The sequence below is a fragment of the Pleurodeles waltl genome, chromosome 1_2 (assembly GCF_031143425.1).
Source record: "Pleurodeles waltl isolate 20211129_DDA chromosome 1_2, aPleWal1.hap1.20221129, whole genome shotgun sequence".
Taxonomy (NCBI): domain Eukaryota; kingdom Metazoa; phylum Chordata; class Amphibia; order Caudata; family Salamandridae; genus Pleurodeles; species Pleurodeles waltl.
The window spans coordinates 988,340,343-988,359,012 of record NC_090437.1 but is presented as its reverse complement, the minus strand read 5'-3'; the positions used below and the strand labels follow the sequence as shown (position 1 = coordinate 988,359,012).

The window sequence follows — 18,670 nt, the reverse complement described above, 5'->3', positions numbered from 1 at the left end:
GTCTGGTGTGTCTCTGCAAAGCACCACCTTACTACCCTCCCTTCTGTCACTGTTGCTTCCATTTATTTTCTTCTTGCACCTTGTTCTGACTGCCTTTCATTGGCATCAAACAATCATGTGCTGCACCAATCAGTCAATCAGTCTCCTCTCACATGCCATTTGCTGGTGCAGATTAGCCTCTTTCAAGTACTTATCTGCCCCCCTAAGCAATGCTTTCATTTCAGAATTATGTTTTTTTCACATTTCTGATCTTCCTTCTCGTTTCCCAAGCCAAAGCCTCTCCACCGCAAGCCACTGCATGAGACGGTCCTCTCCAAAGCAGTACCCCATCTCTCTGCTGATGAAGGGCTTACCCAGAAACACGTGTCCAGAGATTTACAGCACTTGCTGCACTGACTAAGGTGAAAAACTTTACTTTACTTTATGGATAAAAAACAAACTTGTACTGCATTTACCATGATGCACTGGGGCTGACTGCATGCTGGAGTATGAGGCAGGGTGCTCACTTTCTAGTTTTCCTGTTTAAGAAGGCTCCCTTGAGCCAACGAGCTCTGGTTGAAGCACCTGCGTGCCAGTGAGTGGTACACAAACCTGAGAGGACTTTTGGCAGCATTTCCAGGCACCCCACAGACAAAGCTGCTCTCTGCTGATGAAGGGCTTACCCAGAAACACATGTCCAGAGATTTACAGCACTTGCTGCACCTACTAAGATGAAAAACTTTAGTTTATAGATAAAAAACGAACTTGTACTGCATTTACCATGATGCACTGGGGCTGACTGCGTGCTGGAGTGTGAGGCAGGGTGCTCCCTTTCTGGTTTTCCAGTACCCCGTCTATCACTCAAAGGAGGCTGGACACAGAGTGAGGCAGGGTGCGGTGCCACTGTTCGCTGCTAGGTGACGCTGCCACTGTAACATGCAGATGAGCTGGCCCACACATGCGGCCCAGACACAGACCAGGCAATAGCCACTGAGACGCCTATGACATCGGGTGCAGGTATGGGACTCACCGCATCCCTGGGATCATTCCAGCCCCTTCAGCATTAGTCGCAGATTCTGCAAGTGTGGGCAGAGCTCAGAAATTACCTCGCTGACTCGGGCAGGCAGAGTGCACTTGCTTGTGGCACTGGGGGGGGGGGGGGGGGGGGAGGTTTGCAACACGCTGCTCCCCTCACCGCAGAACTCACATGCAGCCACTTGAAACGAGAGGAGAGGCAGGAGGACACAGCATGCACAGGAAACCACCGTCTTCGTCCCCATGGTGGTGTCCCTTGCTTGGACTCTGCCAGGGTTGCAGTTGCACTGAGTACAATAATGAGAGAGACCCACACAGTTATAGTAGAGGATGTCGTGGAGTGAGCACAAGTGACTACCCTCTAGCCCCCTTCCCCTTTATTTGTACCCTTTGGCCGCACCCAGCCTGTATGTTGCTAGTGGATATAAAGTGATGAGAGAGGTTGGGTGGCACTCTACATACAATATTATCCTGTTGGTATTGTCCAGTTTGCTGAGAATTACAGTTCTGAGTGTGGTGGCAAACTCCTCTTGTATTTTAAACAGGGGCAAATGGATCACTTAGAAGACGAAATGATGAGGAACTAAAGCGAGAAATGCACATTTCATAATGCCCATTGCCAATGGCTATTAAGTAATCCTTTTAGATTACCCGACATCGGAAGGGGTGATTTCTGTAGCATAGCCTGTCAAATATCAAATTCAGAGCATTTACTTAATTTCACCAAGTGAACGAACTGCTCTTCCAAAGTGGGATAAACCTGTGCAAAGAACCGTTTGATGTTATAACGCAAAGTACATTCAAACTGAGCCAGACTGAGTGATTTTGCTTCGACCATAGCACACTGACTTACACCTTAACTTTGCTGCTAAGAGTTTCTCTTCGTTTTTTTTATTTTTTATCAGAGCTCTTATTTCTTTCCGGCAGGGCGTTGCTTTGCACATGCTTGCGTACCAGTGGGACGGTGCAGTAAATGGTCAGGAAAAACATGAGTCAGAAGACTAGAAAAAGCTGTCTTTGATTAAAATAAAATAAAAAAATGAAAGTAATTTAGTAACATTACATTTTATTTTACAACCTTTATTAACTGCTTTGCCAGACAGAATAAAATGTAACTTACAACAATTGACTTCATCTGATTTGTCAATGCAGTCATGGTCTCCATCACACACCCAATGGGTGTCTATACATCTTCCGTCTCCACACCGGTGCTCTACCAAAGGGTTACACTCTGAGAAAAAAAAGAGAGAAGCAATTATAATGAGTGGCCAAAATCAGCCTTCGAGACACAATCAACATTTACTATAGAGAAGTAGATTGAGACTCACACCTTATGCATGTGATAATTATCGCATCCGATAAAATTCAAGGCTGAGATGTTCCGAATTTGCAGGATGTAATTATATACGTAAATAAATTACAACTTTTGGGGAAAAACAGGCTTTTGTTGATTAGTGCAACAAAATCCGCTAGTTCTGGTTAACACCTGGCCTTCAAACTGGGAAAATTCTGGCAAGTTTGATCTACTGAAATGTAACAAAGGGTGCAAACTTTATTTAAATGGTAATTGGCGAGTGTGATCAACATTGCACCACCTTTATTTGCGGACCCTGCTCAAATAGGTGTTTGCACAGGCGTCTTAATTTAATGGGACACCGGTAAACAGCACCTAAATGTCCATCCAGTATTTCATTTGCACAGCAAAGTGACACATACTTTTAAATACTGTCTACCAGTTAAATATTTTAATTATTTCTTAATTTGTCTCTATAGTAAGCCTACAAACTTGCTGATTTTCTTTAGTATTCAAGTATTCTATAGTTTTCAACAGCATTATCTGAATACTTAGAGACTGATGTAGCCTTGGATGTTCAGAGAAAATCTACTTGATGTACAGTATATGGGAAATGTATGTGACTGCCAGTGAAATTTTTCCCACCATTCCAGGCCTCGGGTAGGAAAAAAAATGATGACAGATCCTCTTCTGGATTTCGCAATTATTCCTCCGATTAGAGAAGTTTTCATTAGTACGCAACTTTTATTCAGAACCTCAATGTGCTAGAATAATGAAATACCGTTGATTCGTCACTCAAGCCTACTTTTTGCTATGAGCTACTGTGCTCCTCCACAGCGCCCATGAAATTCAAATTTCAGATTCATCCATGCCAGAAGCAGTCTATGGGCACCCTTAAAACGACAGTGAGAACTCCCCTTTGTCGTGGCTAGAGGGTTGAGGAAAGTTGCTTTAAATTTTATATTGTTTTATGTTTTGATATTCTGTTTCAGACTAATGGTGACAGTAGGTGCACATTTAGAGATAATAAAACATTTAAGTTGAAGGTTATGTGTAGTGGCAGAGTTATTTCTGCCCCACTATTACTTTTTTGCAGTTTTATATACCACCAGCTCGGCCCAAAGGCTTTGAATAGCTTTAATTGAGCACCCGGGGCGTATTACAGAATATGGCACTCTCCTAGTTTGCACAGGCGCACCTTTCAAAAGGTGCGTCTGCGCAAACAAGGAGAGTGCGCCATATTATATTGAATGAGGTGTCCCCAGGGCAGCCGCAAACTTGTGCTGTCTTCAGGACAGCACATCTAAGAGAAATACGGAGCAGCTGCTCCATGTTTCTCTGTGCAGGCGGCATCCCACCTGCACTTTTAAGAGGGATTAGAGATCCAGTTGCCGGCCAGTGCAGTGAGTAACTGCATCCGCCTGCAAGGAGAAGTCTGAGGGGTCCATGGGACCCTTTTTCTTCCCTCCAGAGGGCTGCTTTTAGAAGGCGCACTTACAGTGCGCCTTCTAAAGGCATGTTTGCCTCTGTGCCCATGTTGGTAATATGGCACAAGCACAGAGGCAAAGTGATTCCCTCATTTTCATGGGGCCACAGCCCCATGCAAATGAGGGACCGCCCTCCAATGATTGCACTGGTGCTATATGTGCGCCAGCGCTATCTGTATTACAGAAGGGGCCACACAAGCATTTCCAACCCTCTTCTGTCGCACCAAACTGCCCCTGGGGTGCGCAAAGCAGGCGCAAATGCCCATTGCGCCCCCCGGGGATCTTCTTTAATACGGCCCCAGTTACATTACACAAGGTCAGCTTTATGTTTTTTAGGCATGGGGATATTAACTAAATTGCCTAGAATCAGTGTTGAGTCGACGCCAGGACTCAAACCTGGTTCCCCAGTTCCAAAGCTGGAAGCTCTGGCTGTAATGCCACATTTTCTCCTGTTTCTGGCACATTCAATTTCTGCACTGTTTTTGACCCCTCAAGTGTAGCTAAGAGTACAGAAGTGACTCTGGTCGTGATTGTGTTTCAGCATAAAATAACGTTTTTAAAGATAACTATGGTACTTATTATCAAATTCAGAGCTCCTTGTGTGGCAGAATGTTTGTTCTTATTTGTGTTTCCGACATCTGCTGCTACATCAATGTTTAAGTGTGTAAGTGTGGGATATGATTGGTGTATATATGTGTCTTTCTGTATGTCTAGTTAGGGGACTTTAAATGTCTTTTCAAGTGCAACAGACTTAACTGTGGACTGCACTGAAAGGAGTAAGCATCCTCAGCTGTCTATGATACCGTGCAAAGATAATCTATGGAACAGGCTAAGATGGATGGTTATAGATTTGGAGGTATCCAGAAGTAGTCGGTATTGTCAACCACTGTCACATTTATGTTAAAATGAATCAATTTGTTTCTACAATAGGTTAATAATGATAATAATGTATACTTCATATAGCATTTTTACTTGCCCTGTAGCAGTGATTAACATCTGTTTTTTTTACATTCCGAATGAAGGTCTTACTGTGCACGTTAAAATCAATGTTTAACTTTTAACGGTTATTGTACATTAAATAGGAGTAAGATGTATTTTGTATTTGTTTTTATCATAGCATACCTGGGTTGTGCACATAAATATGCTAAATAAAATTCTAAATTCTACTAGGATGCATGTTGGTTGGTTTCCATGGTGCCTCTGTTGAGATTAAAGCTCATCAATGAGCATGTGCATTAACGTCTATACAGATGGCATGGATTTGGGGAATCCGAATATGTCTAAAGGGTCTTGCAGCAGTAGTACTCCTAATGCACCTAGGGTGTCTGCATGTTCCTGTGGGTTCCCAGGGTCTTGCAAAAGCTGTGTCTACAAGTTTGTTTGTCACTACATCAAAAGTACTGTAGATGTAAGCATTCAAAGTAGTAAAACTGGGATGTTCAGGTAAGAGGCAAAGGGAGCTGGGCTTTCGAAGATAACTACCACCTCTTGCCTTTCCAATATCAGTCCCTTTCACCAAGATAAGATGTCCATTCAAAATGAAGGAATTAGGTTGTGCATTGCTGAATCTATACTCCACCATGGTGACAGCTCAAGACTCAAGGGAAATCTCTGGTGCTTCTAGCTGAAATTCCAGCATTAAATATATACCTCTCCACCGCTAGCTGCAACATGAGACGTTCCTCTCCAAAGCAGTACCCAGTCTCTCATTCACAGGAGGCTGGACGCACGGTGAGTCAGGGTGCGGTGCCACTGTCTGCTGCTAGGTGACACTGCCACTTTCACATGCAGATGAGCTAGGCCTCACATGCGGGCAACGCACAGGCCAGACAACAGCCACGAGACCCCTATAATATCGGGTGCAGGTATGGGACTCACCGCTCCCTGGGATCACTCAAGCCCCTTCAGCATAAGTCGCAGAGGCTGCAAGTGTGGGGAGGGCTCCGCAGTTACCTTTCTGACTCGGGCAGGCATAGTGCACTTTCCCGTGCCACTGGGAGGGGGAGGGGAGATTGCAACATGATGCTCCCTTCACCACAGAACTTGCATGCAGCCACTTGAAACAAGAGAACAGGCAGGAGGACACAGCATTCACCGGGAACCATCGTCCTCGTCACCAGTGTGGTGTCCCATGTTTGGACGCTGCCCAGGCTGCAGTTGCACTGAGTGCAATAATGACAGACACCCACACAGTGATAGTTGAGGGTGTCGCAGAGTGATTACCCCCCTTTTATTTGTACCCTTGGGCCACACCTGGCCCTCATGTTGTGTAGTGGATATAAAAAGATGGGAGAGGCTGGTTGGCACTCTACACACAAGATGATCCTGTTGCTATTGATCATTAGTTTAGAAGTTTACTTAGAAATTTGAAAACTGCTCTGCCAACCTACAATTGGGGCTGGAAGTCTTTCTTTGATTTGTCACACTCATAGTGGAAGACCACGTAGGATACTTTAAATCATCGACCCTGGGTACCACTGGTACATATACTAGGAGCCTATATTCAAGTTAACGTATGTCAATTGTGGTTGAGCATATCAGACACACACTTTTTAAGGGTCAGAGCACTGGCACTGAGGCCTGTTTGTGAGGTCTCGGTACACTCTCAGAGTCGAAAAACAGCAGCATCAGTACAAAACTTTGGGGAAAATAATGCAAAAAGAGGCATTTCCTTACAAAAATAACACCTTACACAAAACTAAGGTTCCTCAAAGGGAAGCTGAAAGTTATCAGAACAGTTAAACAGTTAAACTTACAAGGTATTTCTATATATTAGTGTTTTTTTCAGGAATTGTTTAGGGAGGGCACCCACCTAGTAGTTCTCTTTGGATCTGTTAAATGATCATTGCTATAGATTTGGTGAATTAGATGTTTGTACAATGTAGTTATCTGATGGCAAATCATGAAAGCTGAGCTTCACAAACAACTCAATTAACAGTTTTAAGTATTTAAAACCAATCATTTGCGTGTGACATTTTTGAATGTTGAGCAGAGTAGCAATGTAGGTTTTGTGCATGTTCTCCACTGATTTATTTCCTTTTTTGACCTGCTTTTGCTGCCTTTTCACTGTGCTTCCTGGCACTACAAACCACGCAGCATGTGTACCGTTTCCCTTAAACATGGGCTAAAACTTGCTATGTCCAATAGGTTTAATTAACTTTCTGGTAAGGTCACAGTAAGTTGAAACAGTCAGTGTAGAAAGTTTAGCAATGGTGTACATGCTGAATGACATGTGCTGAAGCATACTTATACACCACTCAGTGGAGACTGGAAACATATGGCTCCTGCATCACAGATGTGGTGTGGCTGGCTACAGTATAAATCCATGTAGTAACCAATGTTAAAGGCAAGTGTGGTGAAATGAAGATAACAATCTTTTGTACATTATTCTTCCTTAAGTGTGCCAGTAGCCCACATGGCTCAGTGCTCAATGTAGAAAGATGGGACATTTTTTATATTAAGAAAAGTGAATAGTTAGCTGTTTTCACTATATTGGTAAAGTGGAAATTTGCTGTGAAAAGGCTGACAAGTAATTAAAAGCTAATTTTCCCACTTCCATTCAGGAAATAATTGAAAACATTATGGTAAATTTATTTTTGGTATTTATCAAAAATTGAATTCAATGGTAACAGTACATTTGCTTTAACTATATTGTGAAATTATCTTTATTAAACCATGTTTTGGTCTGCCTGGAAACTTTAGCAGCAATTTATTCAGTTTGGCTGGGCTTCCTATACAATAGTGCCTAAACCTTTCCTTTGCAAGGCATGCTAGTGGAACATGAGGATTGTTTTTGGTAGCAGGAAGACTAGAAAGAAGTAACCACTTATCTAGCAATTTGGCAGTTGGGAGTGAACACGTACAGAGCAATCAGGCGTAACTTAGGAAAATGTGCAAACTATTTTCCAACACTAAAACAAAGAATCAAACAACTCAATAAAAATCCCTCAATCAAGCTCTAAAAATTAAGTAAAATGTAATAAGAAAATTGAGACCAATATAAATAAAATCCAATAAGGGTGTTCAGAGATATGAGTCTTTAACATTTTAAGCCAAAAAACACCAATACAAAGTAAAGTATGATTCAGAATCAAGTGGTCGTGGTTGATCAGGACCTTGGCACAATTTCAGGCCAAGTGTGATGGAGCGGAAGTCAAATATACCAAAGGGTTCATCTCGGTAAAACGTTTACTTTCTGACTTAGGGCCTGATTTAGACCTTGGAGGAGGGGAATACTCTCTCAAAAACATGACGGATATCCCGTCCGCTGTATTACTATCCCATAATGCCCTATGGGGATTGTAATATGGCGAATGGGATATCTGTCACATTTGTGATGGAGTATTCCATCCGCCAAGTTCTAAATCAGGCCCTTAGTCTTTTTAATTGAGCTCAAAACCTTTCTGCGTCCAAGCCACTGTACTTGCTCTAAGAGCAATATTTCACTCCTCATCAAAGCAGCACTGACAGGCCAGCTATAGGCAAGCCAATGTTCAATAGCCTGCAGGGCATTGGGCGGGGAATGTATACATTTTTAGAAGTTACATTTCCTATATAGTTCTAAAAAAGTCCAACATCATCTATGAACTGGATTTTTAATATATATTTTAAAAAGCGGTTGAACCATCTCTGTAGCTTATTTTCAAACTAAGGATAAAGGATTAATACATTAATTGTACTTTAGCATTTTGTTCATAGAACCAACTACAGCCCTAACAGTTAAAATTACTTTTGGAATCTGGTCACTGTAGGATTATTCAAACGTTAAGAGTCTGATTTAGGGTTTAGCAGATGGTTTACTCCATCACAAACATGACACTTGTAATAAGGCAAATGGGATAACCATCATGTTTTAGATGGAGTAACCCACTTGCCAAATTCTAAATGAAACTCTAAAATCTTACCTGTTCCACTTTTAAATATCATGCACCCTACTTTGTGTGCTGCAAGGCACTTAGGGATGAATTACTTAATATTTAACCCCTCTGGTGCCCTGGACGAGCTGGTCTCGGCAACGGTCGCCGTATGCAGAAGACGAGACCAGCTCATCCTGCTATGGGCCCTCGGGGGGAGTGCTAATGCCCCCTCTGAGGGCATGGCACCCCCCCTCTCCTCGACAGGGATGGAAGGGGAATCACTACCCCTTCCACCCCTGCCCCCCCTGACCTCCACCGTGCCATCTGCTGACCTCATCAGAGGGTGTCCACACCGCACTGGAAGCTCAGCTTCCAGCGTGGATCGGAGGAGAAATGCAAAAGCATTTCTCCTTCGGTCCTGTGGAGGGGGCGAGAGAGGCAACAAAGGAAAGGAAAGGCCTTTCCTTTCCTTTGATGTCTCTCTCACCATTTCTGCTGCCCGATCGCAGCAGAAATGCCCACTAGACACCAGGGATTTTTATTTTTTGCATCAATTCCACACAAGGGGAGCGACCCCTTATGTTTGTAATTATAATTATTTCATTTACAATGTTGAGTGGAATGTATAGGTCTGATGTACCTCTGTGAAAAGGACTTTAACAGTGTAATTTGAAAGTGGACAAGGGATCGCCCAAATAACCCCTATGAACTTGGGCTTCAAAAAACTAGTTTTGAGAGACTTTCGCCCAGAGATGGATCCATAATGCATACAGTTACAAGACTAATAAATACATATCATTGGCATAAATCTGTTGCTTTATCTCATTTGTTCATTTGTATTCTTAAACTTTTAGAACACCAATGTCAATATGTTATCCACAAGTGTATGGGCTGTAGTCAAGATTAGAATATTCAAATAATAACCATCAAATACCATTAATCATTAGCATTTTCTCCATGTTTGCTTTTCATATAAAGTTACAAAGCCCTTGTAATATTCCTTCTATACAGAGCCACTTTGATTTTAGTGCTATTCATTACAGCTAAAAGTAGTGACCACTAGCCTGATGTACAATGTATTTTATAATCCTTTTTGTAATGTACTGAACCTAATTAACGATTCGGAAAAGGTTTTCAAAATCATTAAATCGGTGAAGTAAACCTGGTTGCAAAAAAACTTTAATATTTTACCACCAATTAGAAACTGATAGTAATCCATTCCAATGGGACTACTGCTTATGCCTAAATTTTCTTTTAACTTTTCGTTTTTTAAATGCATCCCGTTTTCCTTTTAAGAAAAAGGGCTGCATTGAAAAAAAATACTTTATTTAAAAGCAATCACAGATATTGTGGACCCCAGCAAGACAGACACAAGGCCTGTGACTTGAGCCAAACGTAGTGGGTCTCAATTTGTGACCTGCCTCATGAACATTAATGAGGTCAAACTGCAACTGACAACGAATCTGAATTTTGTGAACCAATCTTTTACTACATATGTCAGTTCACAAAATGCATTTGCGTTCGCAAAATGCAGTGCGCAACTTGCAACCGCTTTTTTGCAATTGGAAAATTTGTATATTGGGTCCTATGACACATTGAATGATATTTTATTCTCGATATATAACTCTTTGATAGTCAGCTACTTCCATGCATTTTGTTCTTGCTCAGCTCTTCCAAACATGCTGCCAAGCAATAGGCATTCTGTATTTCATAGCCTCTCCAGGATGTGCACAAAGACCACATTCACTTTCCTTGCATAATGTTAAGACTTCGTCATTCTTGCACTAACGGACGTGGTGTTCGAAGAACCCACTCTATTTATTTATCAACAGATACAGATCGGATGTAATCCAATTCAGTCAAGATCATTAATTCTATCTGCATATAAGTTCATATGCATTTTTCAATGCACTTATCTTATTTGCAGTGCTCAATTTGAGCCTGTGGTTTCCGGTGCAGGGCACCAGCACTTATTTTTGAGGGTCGGCACTTATTTTTCTGCATCAGGCATTTACTGCAAGCAAAAGGTACATATGGGAAAGACTGAGCAAAGAAAGAAGGAAAAGCGCCACAAAGAGAGAAAGCAGAAAGCTGCAAGAGTGAGCTGAAGGGGCAAGGAGTGGCTGTAAATAGATTAAAGAGGCCCGAGATTGCTTTAGGATTACACTGCCTCAGTATTCTGTGCTGGCACATTTAATTGCACTAGCTGATTTCAGAGGAGAGCTTTGGGCACCGGCACGTTTTTATTTACTAATTAACCATTGCTTATTTTGACATACAACAAAGAAGTAGCTGGCCAGTAAACTGCAGCAGTAATCTTCTCGCTGTTTGAAATGTGCACTGTTCGTTCCCTTGACAAAGACACAAAAATTACCACATTGGCGCTCGTCGCTGAGGTCTCCGCAGTCATCATAACCATCGCACACAAAGCTGAAATTCAGACACTTCCCGGTGTTACAGCGGAACAGGTCCTCACTGCAGTCTGCAAAATAGTAAAGTAAACAGAGAAAGAAAACACCAGTAAATCTCTGCCCGTTAAATTGTGACCATCCGCGTTGTAGACCTTACATTTCAGGATTTGGAAAAACAAGATTTTGAGAAGAGCAGGCAGAGCCAGAAAAAAACATTTATTTACACAGATACGTCCGAAAATACTCACCAATTATTCCAACAGTCTTAACAAATGTACATGTAGTGGGGCAGGTGAATCATACACGTTCACCAGGACACCCATCACGCAGTCCAGCTTCATATCATACGAATAACATTTACAATGTTCAGTGTTTCTGCTTGTATGTGTGCGCAATATAGCAGCAAGAAAACTGGACAAATGATACTGATATGTTCTCATATTTTTAGTGTTTTCTAAATAAAAAGAGGATAACCTTGTGCTATTTCTTTGGAACTTCAGGTTTAGTACCTGGTATCGCACAAGTTCACTAAAAACTAGCATCAGATGTTAAGCTTTAAAATAATGTGAGTTTTCTAATATAAAGCAGTTATGGCACAATGTGTGGAGTAGTTGCCGAGAAGAAACAATGATTCTGCGGTACTGAATCAGAAATCCTTTCAAAAGGGTAAACATATACACATTGTAGAATACTTATAAGCATCATATAACAGACGTAGTTATGACTCACAAAAATTCCTTGTACAAACAGGTGTTCATGCGTATGCCTACTACTGTGATTGCCTAACATATGAACTATCTACAGGAGTACATTTAGAAGAACTGTGTGTTATCTTATTCAACCTTTTTTTTCTATCACTAACAACGCTAAGAATTTTGGTTGGTTAAGGCTATAGCGAAGCTTAACCTGGAAACATACTCCAACCGATGTTAAGCAGATTTATGACACTTCCCTGACTTGCAAAATTTTTGTGAATAGGAGCTGCTTTAAAAATAAGTTATGATTCTTATGTTTTTATTACGACCATCTCCTGAAACTCTGTCTTTCTTGAACATAACCCCAAACTACCAACTCCATTGAACTTACGATGGAGTTTGTGATGGGTTACCCTGTCTGCTGAACCTTCTCCTTTCAATTGAAGGAGCCCTGTTTGCTCTGTTGATGGAAAGTTTCCTCTGATGGCCTGACAGAGTAGGGGCAGTCAGAGGAAGAATATTACACCACCCGCTCTATTTGGGGTGGACACTGCAATGTTTTTTTTTTTTTGTCTAGGAAAAACCTGATGTAATGACGCTCATCCCCCCACCGCTTCCCCCAAACACACGCTGTGGGAGAAACCTCCAAGGGTATGGGGGTAATTTGCTGTTTATTTTTGTTTTTTAAAAACTCCTACTTTGTCAGTTTGTTTTTGAAAAACAAAAAATAGTAAACGTTTGGTGGGTGGTTATCAAAACAGATGCCAGCTTTCCACCAAACTTTTTGTATCTTGAAAGGAACCGTTGTGACAGCGGTTACTTAGAAAGTGCAAGGATAACCCTGGGCCAGCGGTCATGTCTAAATTTCACGAACATTGGTTCATCAGCATGGCGCAGGTAATGAATGTCCTCTGCCACCCTGACAGAGTACTGTCCATATGACATATATCAGGGTCTCAGCCACTTTTCCAGATGTCAAAATCCTCCAGTGGGACAAGCCTCAAAGTTGTAGCCAGGATGAGGACCATGAGGCCAAATATTCACTGTGAGGTGCCACTGATTCAATTTTCAGTACAACAAACATCTAGTTTTCTTGTTGACTGAGATATACTTTTCTCAAACTACTGGAATGTTCATACAGGTCACTCCGCATCCCTCGGAACCTCAGAGCTGGTTTCTGGGCACCCCTGAAGCTCTCATGCGGTGAAGACAGGCTTCAAGGTACCAGGTCTTTCTCCAGCTAATATTACTCCAGGGCCCAGTCCTTAATGGTAAGCAGCAGCCTCTTGCAGTCAGGAGTCCTACTGTTTTTGTGCCTCTGGAGCAGACAAACAAAAAGTCAACCACTTGACCCTTTGTGAGAAGTTCTGGTCCATGGGTGCAAGAAGAGGGCTTTGGGTCTTCTTATTCCAATAGTCAGTCAGTCTTTCCTCAAGATGTTTTATTTCCTGGTCCATGAATATTCTGAGGAGTTGGCACCAGTGTTGTCATGTTCTGTATCTAGTGATCTAAGAAATCACTCTACACAAATAAATTTTTTTACCAGTCCCCTCCCTCCCTTTGCTGCACTTTCACATTTGGCTTACTGCAAACCTCCCCATAGATCCCAAAACTAGGTACTTTCTGCCAGCCTTCACTAAGCAGATAGCTTTTGCGCACCACTTCCCTATTTAGGTGCATTTTCCTCCTCTCTTGAGGATCCAAATGGGCTTTCACTTCTGTGTGGTTGGAACCAGGAAGCCTTGGGTACCATCAGAGTGAATGGTGGCAGTTTCTGCCAGACTTGTTTGGCATCACCCAGTCAAAGGATGCAGTGTCCTTTGGTCTGTAAATGATTTCTTTCCCTCTCTCAGCTAGCTAGTCCATGCTAACTGAGCACTGGTTGACAATGCCTCTGCCTCATGTGGCCCAGACCATTTTCTTATAAGAGCACATTTGTTAACAGCCAGCCCAGAACGTGTACTGGACTTCTGGAGTAGGGCTGGGAGACACACTGGTTCTAAACCATTTTATTTCAGACATCATAAAGTACCTTTTCCTAAAGTTACTTTTCCATAAAACTTATCCAAAAATCAAATGTTACCATTACATTTGAGGGAATCCCAGAGAGGAAAAATTGTCATGAAAAATGAAGTGGTGCGGTTGGCCCACCCAGGAATACATCAGGCTGTGCCATCACCCCAGGACAGACCCAGCAGTCTTTCTGCCCTGTGTGTGTGGGGGGGTGTGGCATACTGGGACATTTTTACCAAAATTCAGTACTCCGGGTGGGGGGGGGGGCAGTGGATGGGGGAGGATATAGTTTTGGTCTTAGGAAAAAATATAGAGCTTTTTCCCACACCTCTAAGGTTCCGACAGTCTGTCTACCCTCCTGGGAGGCAGAGGATCACCAGCCCTATGATCCGCTGGGAGATAGGAAAATGGATCTCTACAGATTCTGGAAGGTTCAGTCACAAACATGTCAAGAAATATTTACATTTTAGAGTAGGAAAACTATGCAAGATCCACGCATTTTACAAAAACTCTTGACTCTCCTGTGTGTGAAGTTTTAAAAAATGTGAGTTTGGTAGGTTTCACTGGGTGGGACTAGACCCAAATACCACAGCAACCCCCTTTGCCAAAACTAGTTTTTTGTTTGTTTTTTTACAAGAAATGCTGATGTCAAATGTTTCAGGTTGGCGCATTGCTTGTTGGGGCCACTACGACGAGTCGTACAAGCAGCGTAGAAATGTAATCAGGAAAAGTGTGAAACTGCGGAGTGGTAGGAATTTTGTGGTCCCTGCAGATTTCAAAAGTTTCTGTCACAAAAATGTGAGGAAAATATTTTTGTCAAAGATTGAGGTTTGCAGGGCATTGTGGGTGAGAAAACGTCCTGGCATATCCATGCAAAGCACACACCCTGTACTCCCCTGGGTGTTTATTTTTCAAAAATGCTTCAGTTTGGTAGTTTTCCCTGGGTGGTCGCCAAGCTGGGGCCCAAATACTGCAGCTATCCCTGTTGTCAAAACAGGTAATTATTTGGAACAGGAAATGATAATGTCTCCATGATGTGTTTTTGGCCATTTTGTGTCACAGGCACTAGGCGCAGCCACACAAAGTGGGGTAGCATTTTTATTAGGAAAACTGTGGGAACATACAAAAATGTAATATTTGTTCTTCTGATCTGAACTGTTGCCCGGTCAGTACCTAATGAAAATGAATTTGAATTTGCAGTTCAGTTATTGGCTTTGGGTACTGTGTGTTTTTGAATACTTCAGATACACAATATATATACCTGTTAGCAAAAAGGTCCAACAGACTGACCCTTTACTTGTGTAAATTGGCTATTGGAAAACGTTGTCTTACTTTGCTTCCACATAAAAAATGTAATTCCCATGGTATTTACTTGTAATGCTTCACATTACCATGCAACGCTCCTTTAAAGCCACAACTACTGGCATTGACAATGCTTGTTTCATTATATTTTCTACATAGCGTTATATTTCAGTGAGAACTATGTGAATGAATATGTGTTTTCACTTTGAGCATTTGTAGTGCTTCTTTGTAAATCGTTATCAACTTTTGCACACACTCCAGAGATAGTTTGAGTTTTTGACCTCAACAACGGCGGACACTCCTAATTGCACTTCCTTTGTAGTTCCTAGTGTCAACACGTGTTGCACTCATTCCTGAATAAACTATGTATTATTGTGCACCACTGCACGTTAATCCAAGCACCTTTTACCATGAAAATGAGAAGGGGGAAAAATCTAAAACACAGATTCTCTTCTTTCTGGGAAGGGGTTCCTGTCTGATATCTGTGTATAGTGCCCACATCCCCTCAATTGTAATGCAGGGTCCAGTCCTTTATATCTAATATAGTGAAATGTATAGTCCTGCTACCAATGTAATAGCAGAATATAAAAGCAAGGCAACCTTCTTTCTAAACAGACAGCACTCAGATGGAATGAAGACTGTTACAGTGGTGTGCATTTATATTTTTGCGTGGTTCGATGAGAGGTGGATTAACAATGGTATACATTTCTACACACCACTGCATGCAATTGACAGATTTGACTGGTAACAAATTCTATATTTTTAGATTATTCAACATGCGCTGGCGATACTTGTGCACCCAATGGTGTGTATTATAAGATGGATTCAGGGCGCAAACTTGCATAAGGTGAGGGAGCAGTAGAACATCAAAAACAAGTCCTAAACAGTATTTGCAGTAAAAAGGAGAGTAATGCAGCAGTTAAGTGCCATGCTGCTAAACATACTCACACTGTTCCTTTCTGGTTTTGATGATAGTGACACTGCAGTTGCACCACGATTACTGCCTTGTTTTGTTACAAGATCCCTGGAGAAACCAGGTAATTCTCACTTTGGGACATACGATTTGGCATTCTCCATTAAAATGGTATAAGGCCAGTTTTGGCTAATGAAAATATGTTCACTAGTCTATAAGAAAGGACTCACAAATGAGCCAAGTTAGATGTCATGCAAAAAATATCATTCAGTTGCATTAGTGTAGGATTTTTGGATCACCTGATTTCTTGAAGGGTAAAAGCACAAACATACCAACAATCGGAGTGACTTACTGCAGTGTGCCTCGTCGCTCCAGTCATCACAGTCATTGTAGCCATTACATGTGAGCTTCTGGGAAATGCAGATTCCACTGGTGCATAGAAATCTGTCCTGCCCTCCACACAATGCTGTATAATAGAAAAGAAGGCACATTTTGTTTTTTAAATAAAGTAACCTGAAAAGAAACTCTTCACGTTAGTCTGAACGGTCCTAGGATTTTCAATACTGGGTTCGTATGAACAGTGACTATTTAAAAAAAAACACTTGAGATCCAACAATCATCATGAAAAGCAGTGCACAAAAGAGGGTTTGGTGGGATGCATGACATGTCTTAGATCATTGCAGCCTTAGGCTGAAGTCATGTGTCCATGCCTGCTCCCGACGTGACATCACTTGCAATTAGGAACCAGCATTGCAAGCACCCAGCAACTCCACAGTCCATATGCTATGTGAGGTACATCTTCCCCAACTGGACACCAGAAATCAACCTATAATTCGTACATATGAGGCTGGTGAATGAGGGCTTACAATGTAAATAGTATAATGTTCATTTCAGAACAATTTCAAGATACAAGAAGCAAATGCTATTATTATATATTATATACATACTCCAAAAAAAGGCTTCAAGTAAAACACAGGAAGATGTGGCAAAGTAATTCTATTGAGAAGAGGACTTCCAGAGCAACGTTTTTGTGTGAAAACTCAGGGTTTTAGCAAGACCCAGAAAAATGAAAATCAACTTTGGGAGGATTTCAGTGGCTACAGGAACCGTCCGAGCCTAGCCGTAGGCGCTGGCTCTCTATTAAAAAATGACTAAAGGACTCATTTTGACTTTTGCAGAGCAAAACCAATACCTTAATGGGCAGTGCTCCTTCCTTACTAAACTTGCACTTCCCTCACTCTATATAGAGGTGGGCAAAGCATCAAGTTTACTCTGACTTAGCTTCACCATTGTAAATCTTTGATCTGCTGATCAGTTCGGCAAGGAGACACCAGGCCACAGTGATGGTGGCCGTGACATATTGTGGCCTGTTAGCCATGGGCAGGAAAAAGAAGGTCCCCCACAGGCAGGAGGTAAACTTACTGTGTATTGGACCATTTATATTTGTTCAGCGAAAACAAAATTTCCTACTTTAGGGGTCTGTTTTCTCTGAACAAAAACATTTGCCTTGCATGCGTTTTCACCCTGGTGCCTGCTTAGCAAACTTTCAGTGCAATAAAGGCACCTGTCTCTGTGACAGTGACTCTTTACAGCACAAGGATCATACGTGCTACTCGCCGAAAAGCTCTTTGACGCCTCGTCAGGGGTAGTAAGCACTATATAAATACTATTACAATACAATACATGCAGGTGAGGATCTCTAAATGTGGCACTGAGTCCTCCACAAGCATGGTCTCCACCCCACATAGGACTGACAGACTGTCTGCCATGGTCTAAATGTGTTATATGTAACATGAGAACCCAAGTATTGTTTGGGACCTTAGGTAAGCTTATGTGTAAAGAACAGTGGTCTCAAGATCATAGATCTCACACTCAAAGTACAAATACATCCAATTATCAATGTATTCAATTGTACATCAAACAATTTAAAACAATGTGTCAACGCAGTGGGTGTGTGGTGAGAAAAGTGCTTGGTGCTCTCATACAAGTGATACACACATGTGACATGACAATAATTGATCAAGAGTGTCTATGAAGTAAGAACAACACGGCATATTTTATTCTTATTTACAAATTGGGTCAGTAGAACTAGTCAGCAACATTTCAATGCTTTAGACAGATAGAAGGATCATCATCAGGCCTCAAGGAATACATGAGCCCAAGGCAAAAGAGGACTGAAAGAGACCACAGAAAATATAGTGTTAAGAGTAGAGAAGGCCATAGTATGGAAATCCAATGTATTTAATGAGTGGATACTCACTGGACACTAATAAAATATTGCTGCGTACAGCACTGGATTCAATTCAGCTACACCTATAGATTCAAAATGCACAAAACAGCAGGCAAAATAACAGGAAATATGGAGGCAGGAGACAATTGGACTTAGTGAATGGGATTAGAGTAAATCTCAAGAGTTTCAACGTTACCAGTGCAAGGATTGTATAGACTTCCAAAGTCATTACAATTTGCCAGTATAGTTTGCATAGGGTCGAGGGCTATCTAACGTGAGGTGTCAGAAAGTAATATTAGTCAGTAATGAAATTATCTAGGAATAAATACCCTAAAATAAGGGTGCATTCCAGGTAATGTGAGTGTGGACAGTAGACAATATTGTTTGAAAGGAGAGCTGAGTGAAGTTGACTGTGTGTGCTCCAAAGGAAGGCTGCATCTGCCGGGAATAGAAAT

The 18,670-nt window shown here is 41.7% G+C and overlaps 1 protein-coding gene across 4 annotated transcripts in view; it reads right to left on the bottom strand.

The window, feature by feature from the left end:
• CORIN (corin, serine peptidase) overlaps positions 1-18,670 on the bottom strand; it is a 1,512,429-nt gene that overhangs the window by 605,108 nt on the left and 888,651 nt on the right. For all 4 annotated transcript variants that reach the window (XM_069201641.1, XM_069201646.1, XM_069201651.1 and 1 more), the window contains exons 6-8: positions 16,338-16,451; positions 11,026-11,133; positions 2,135-2,245 (exon numbers count right to left, since the gene is read on the bottom strand). In XM_069201641.1, coding sequence (XP_069057742.1) covers positions 2,135-2,245; positions 11,026-11,133; positions 16,338-16,451 — 333 coding nt within the window. The remainder of the gene's footprint in view (positions 1-2,134; positions 2,246-11,025; positions 11,134-16,337; positions 16,452-18,670) is intronic.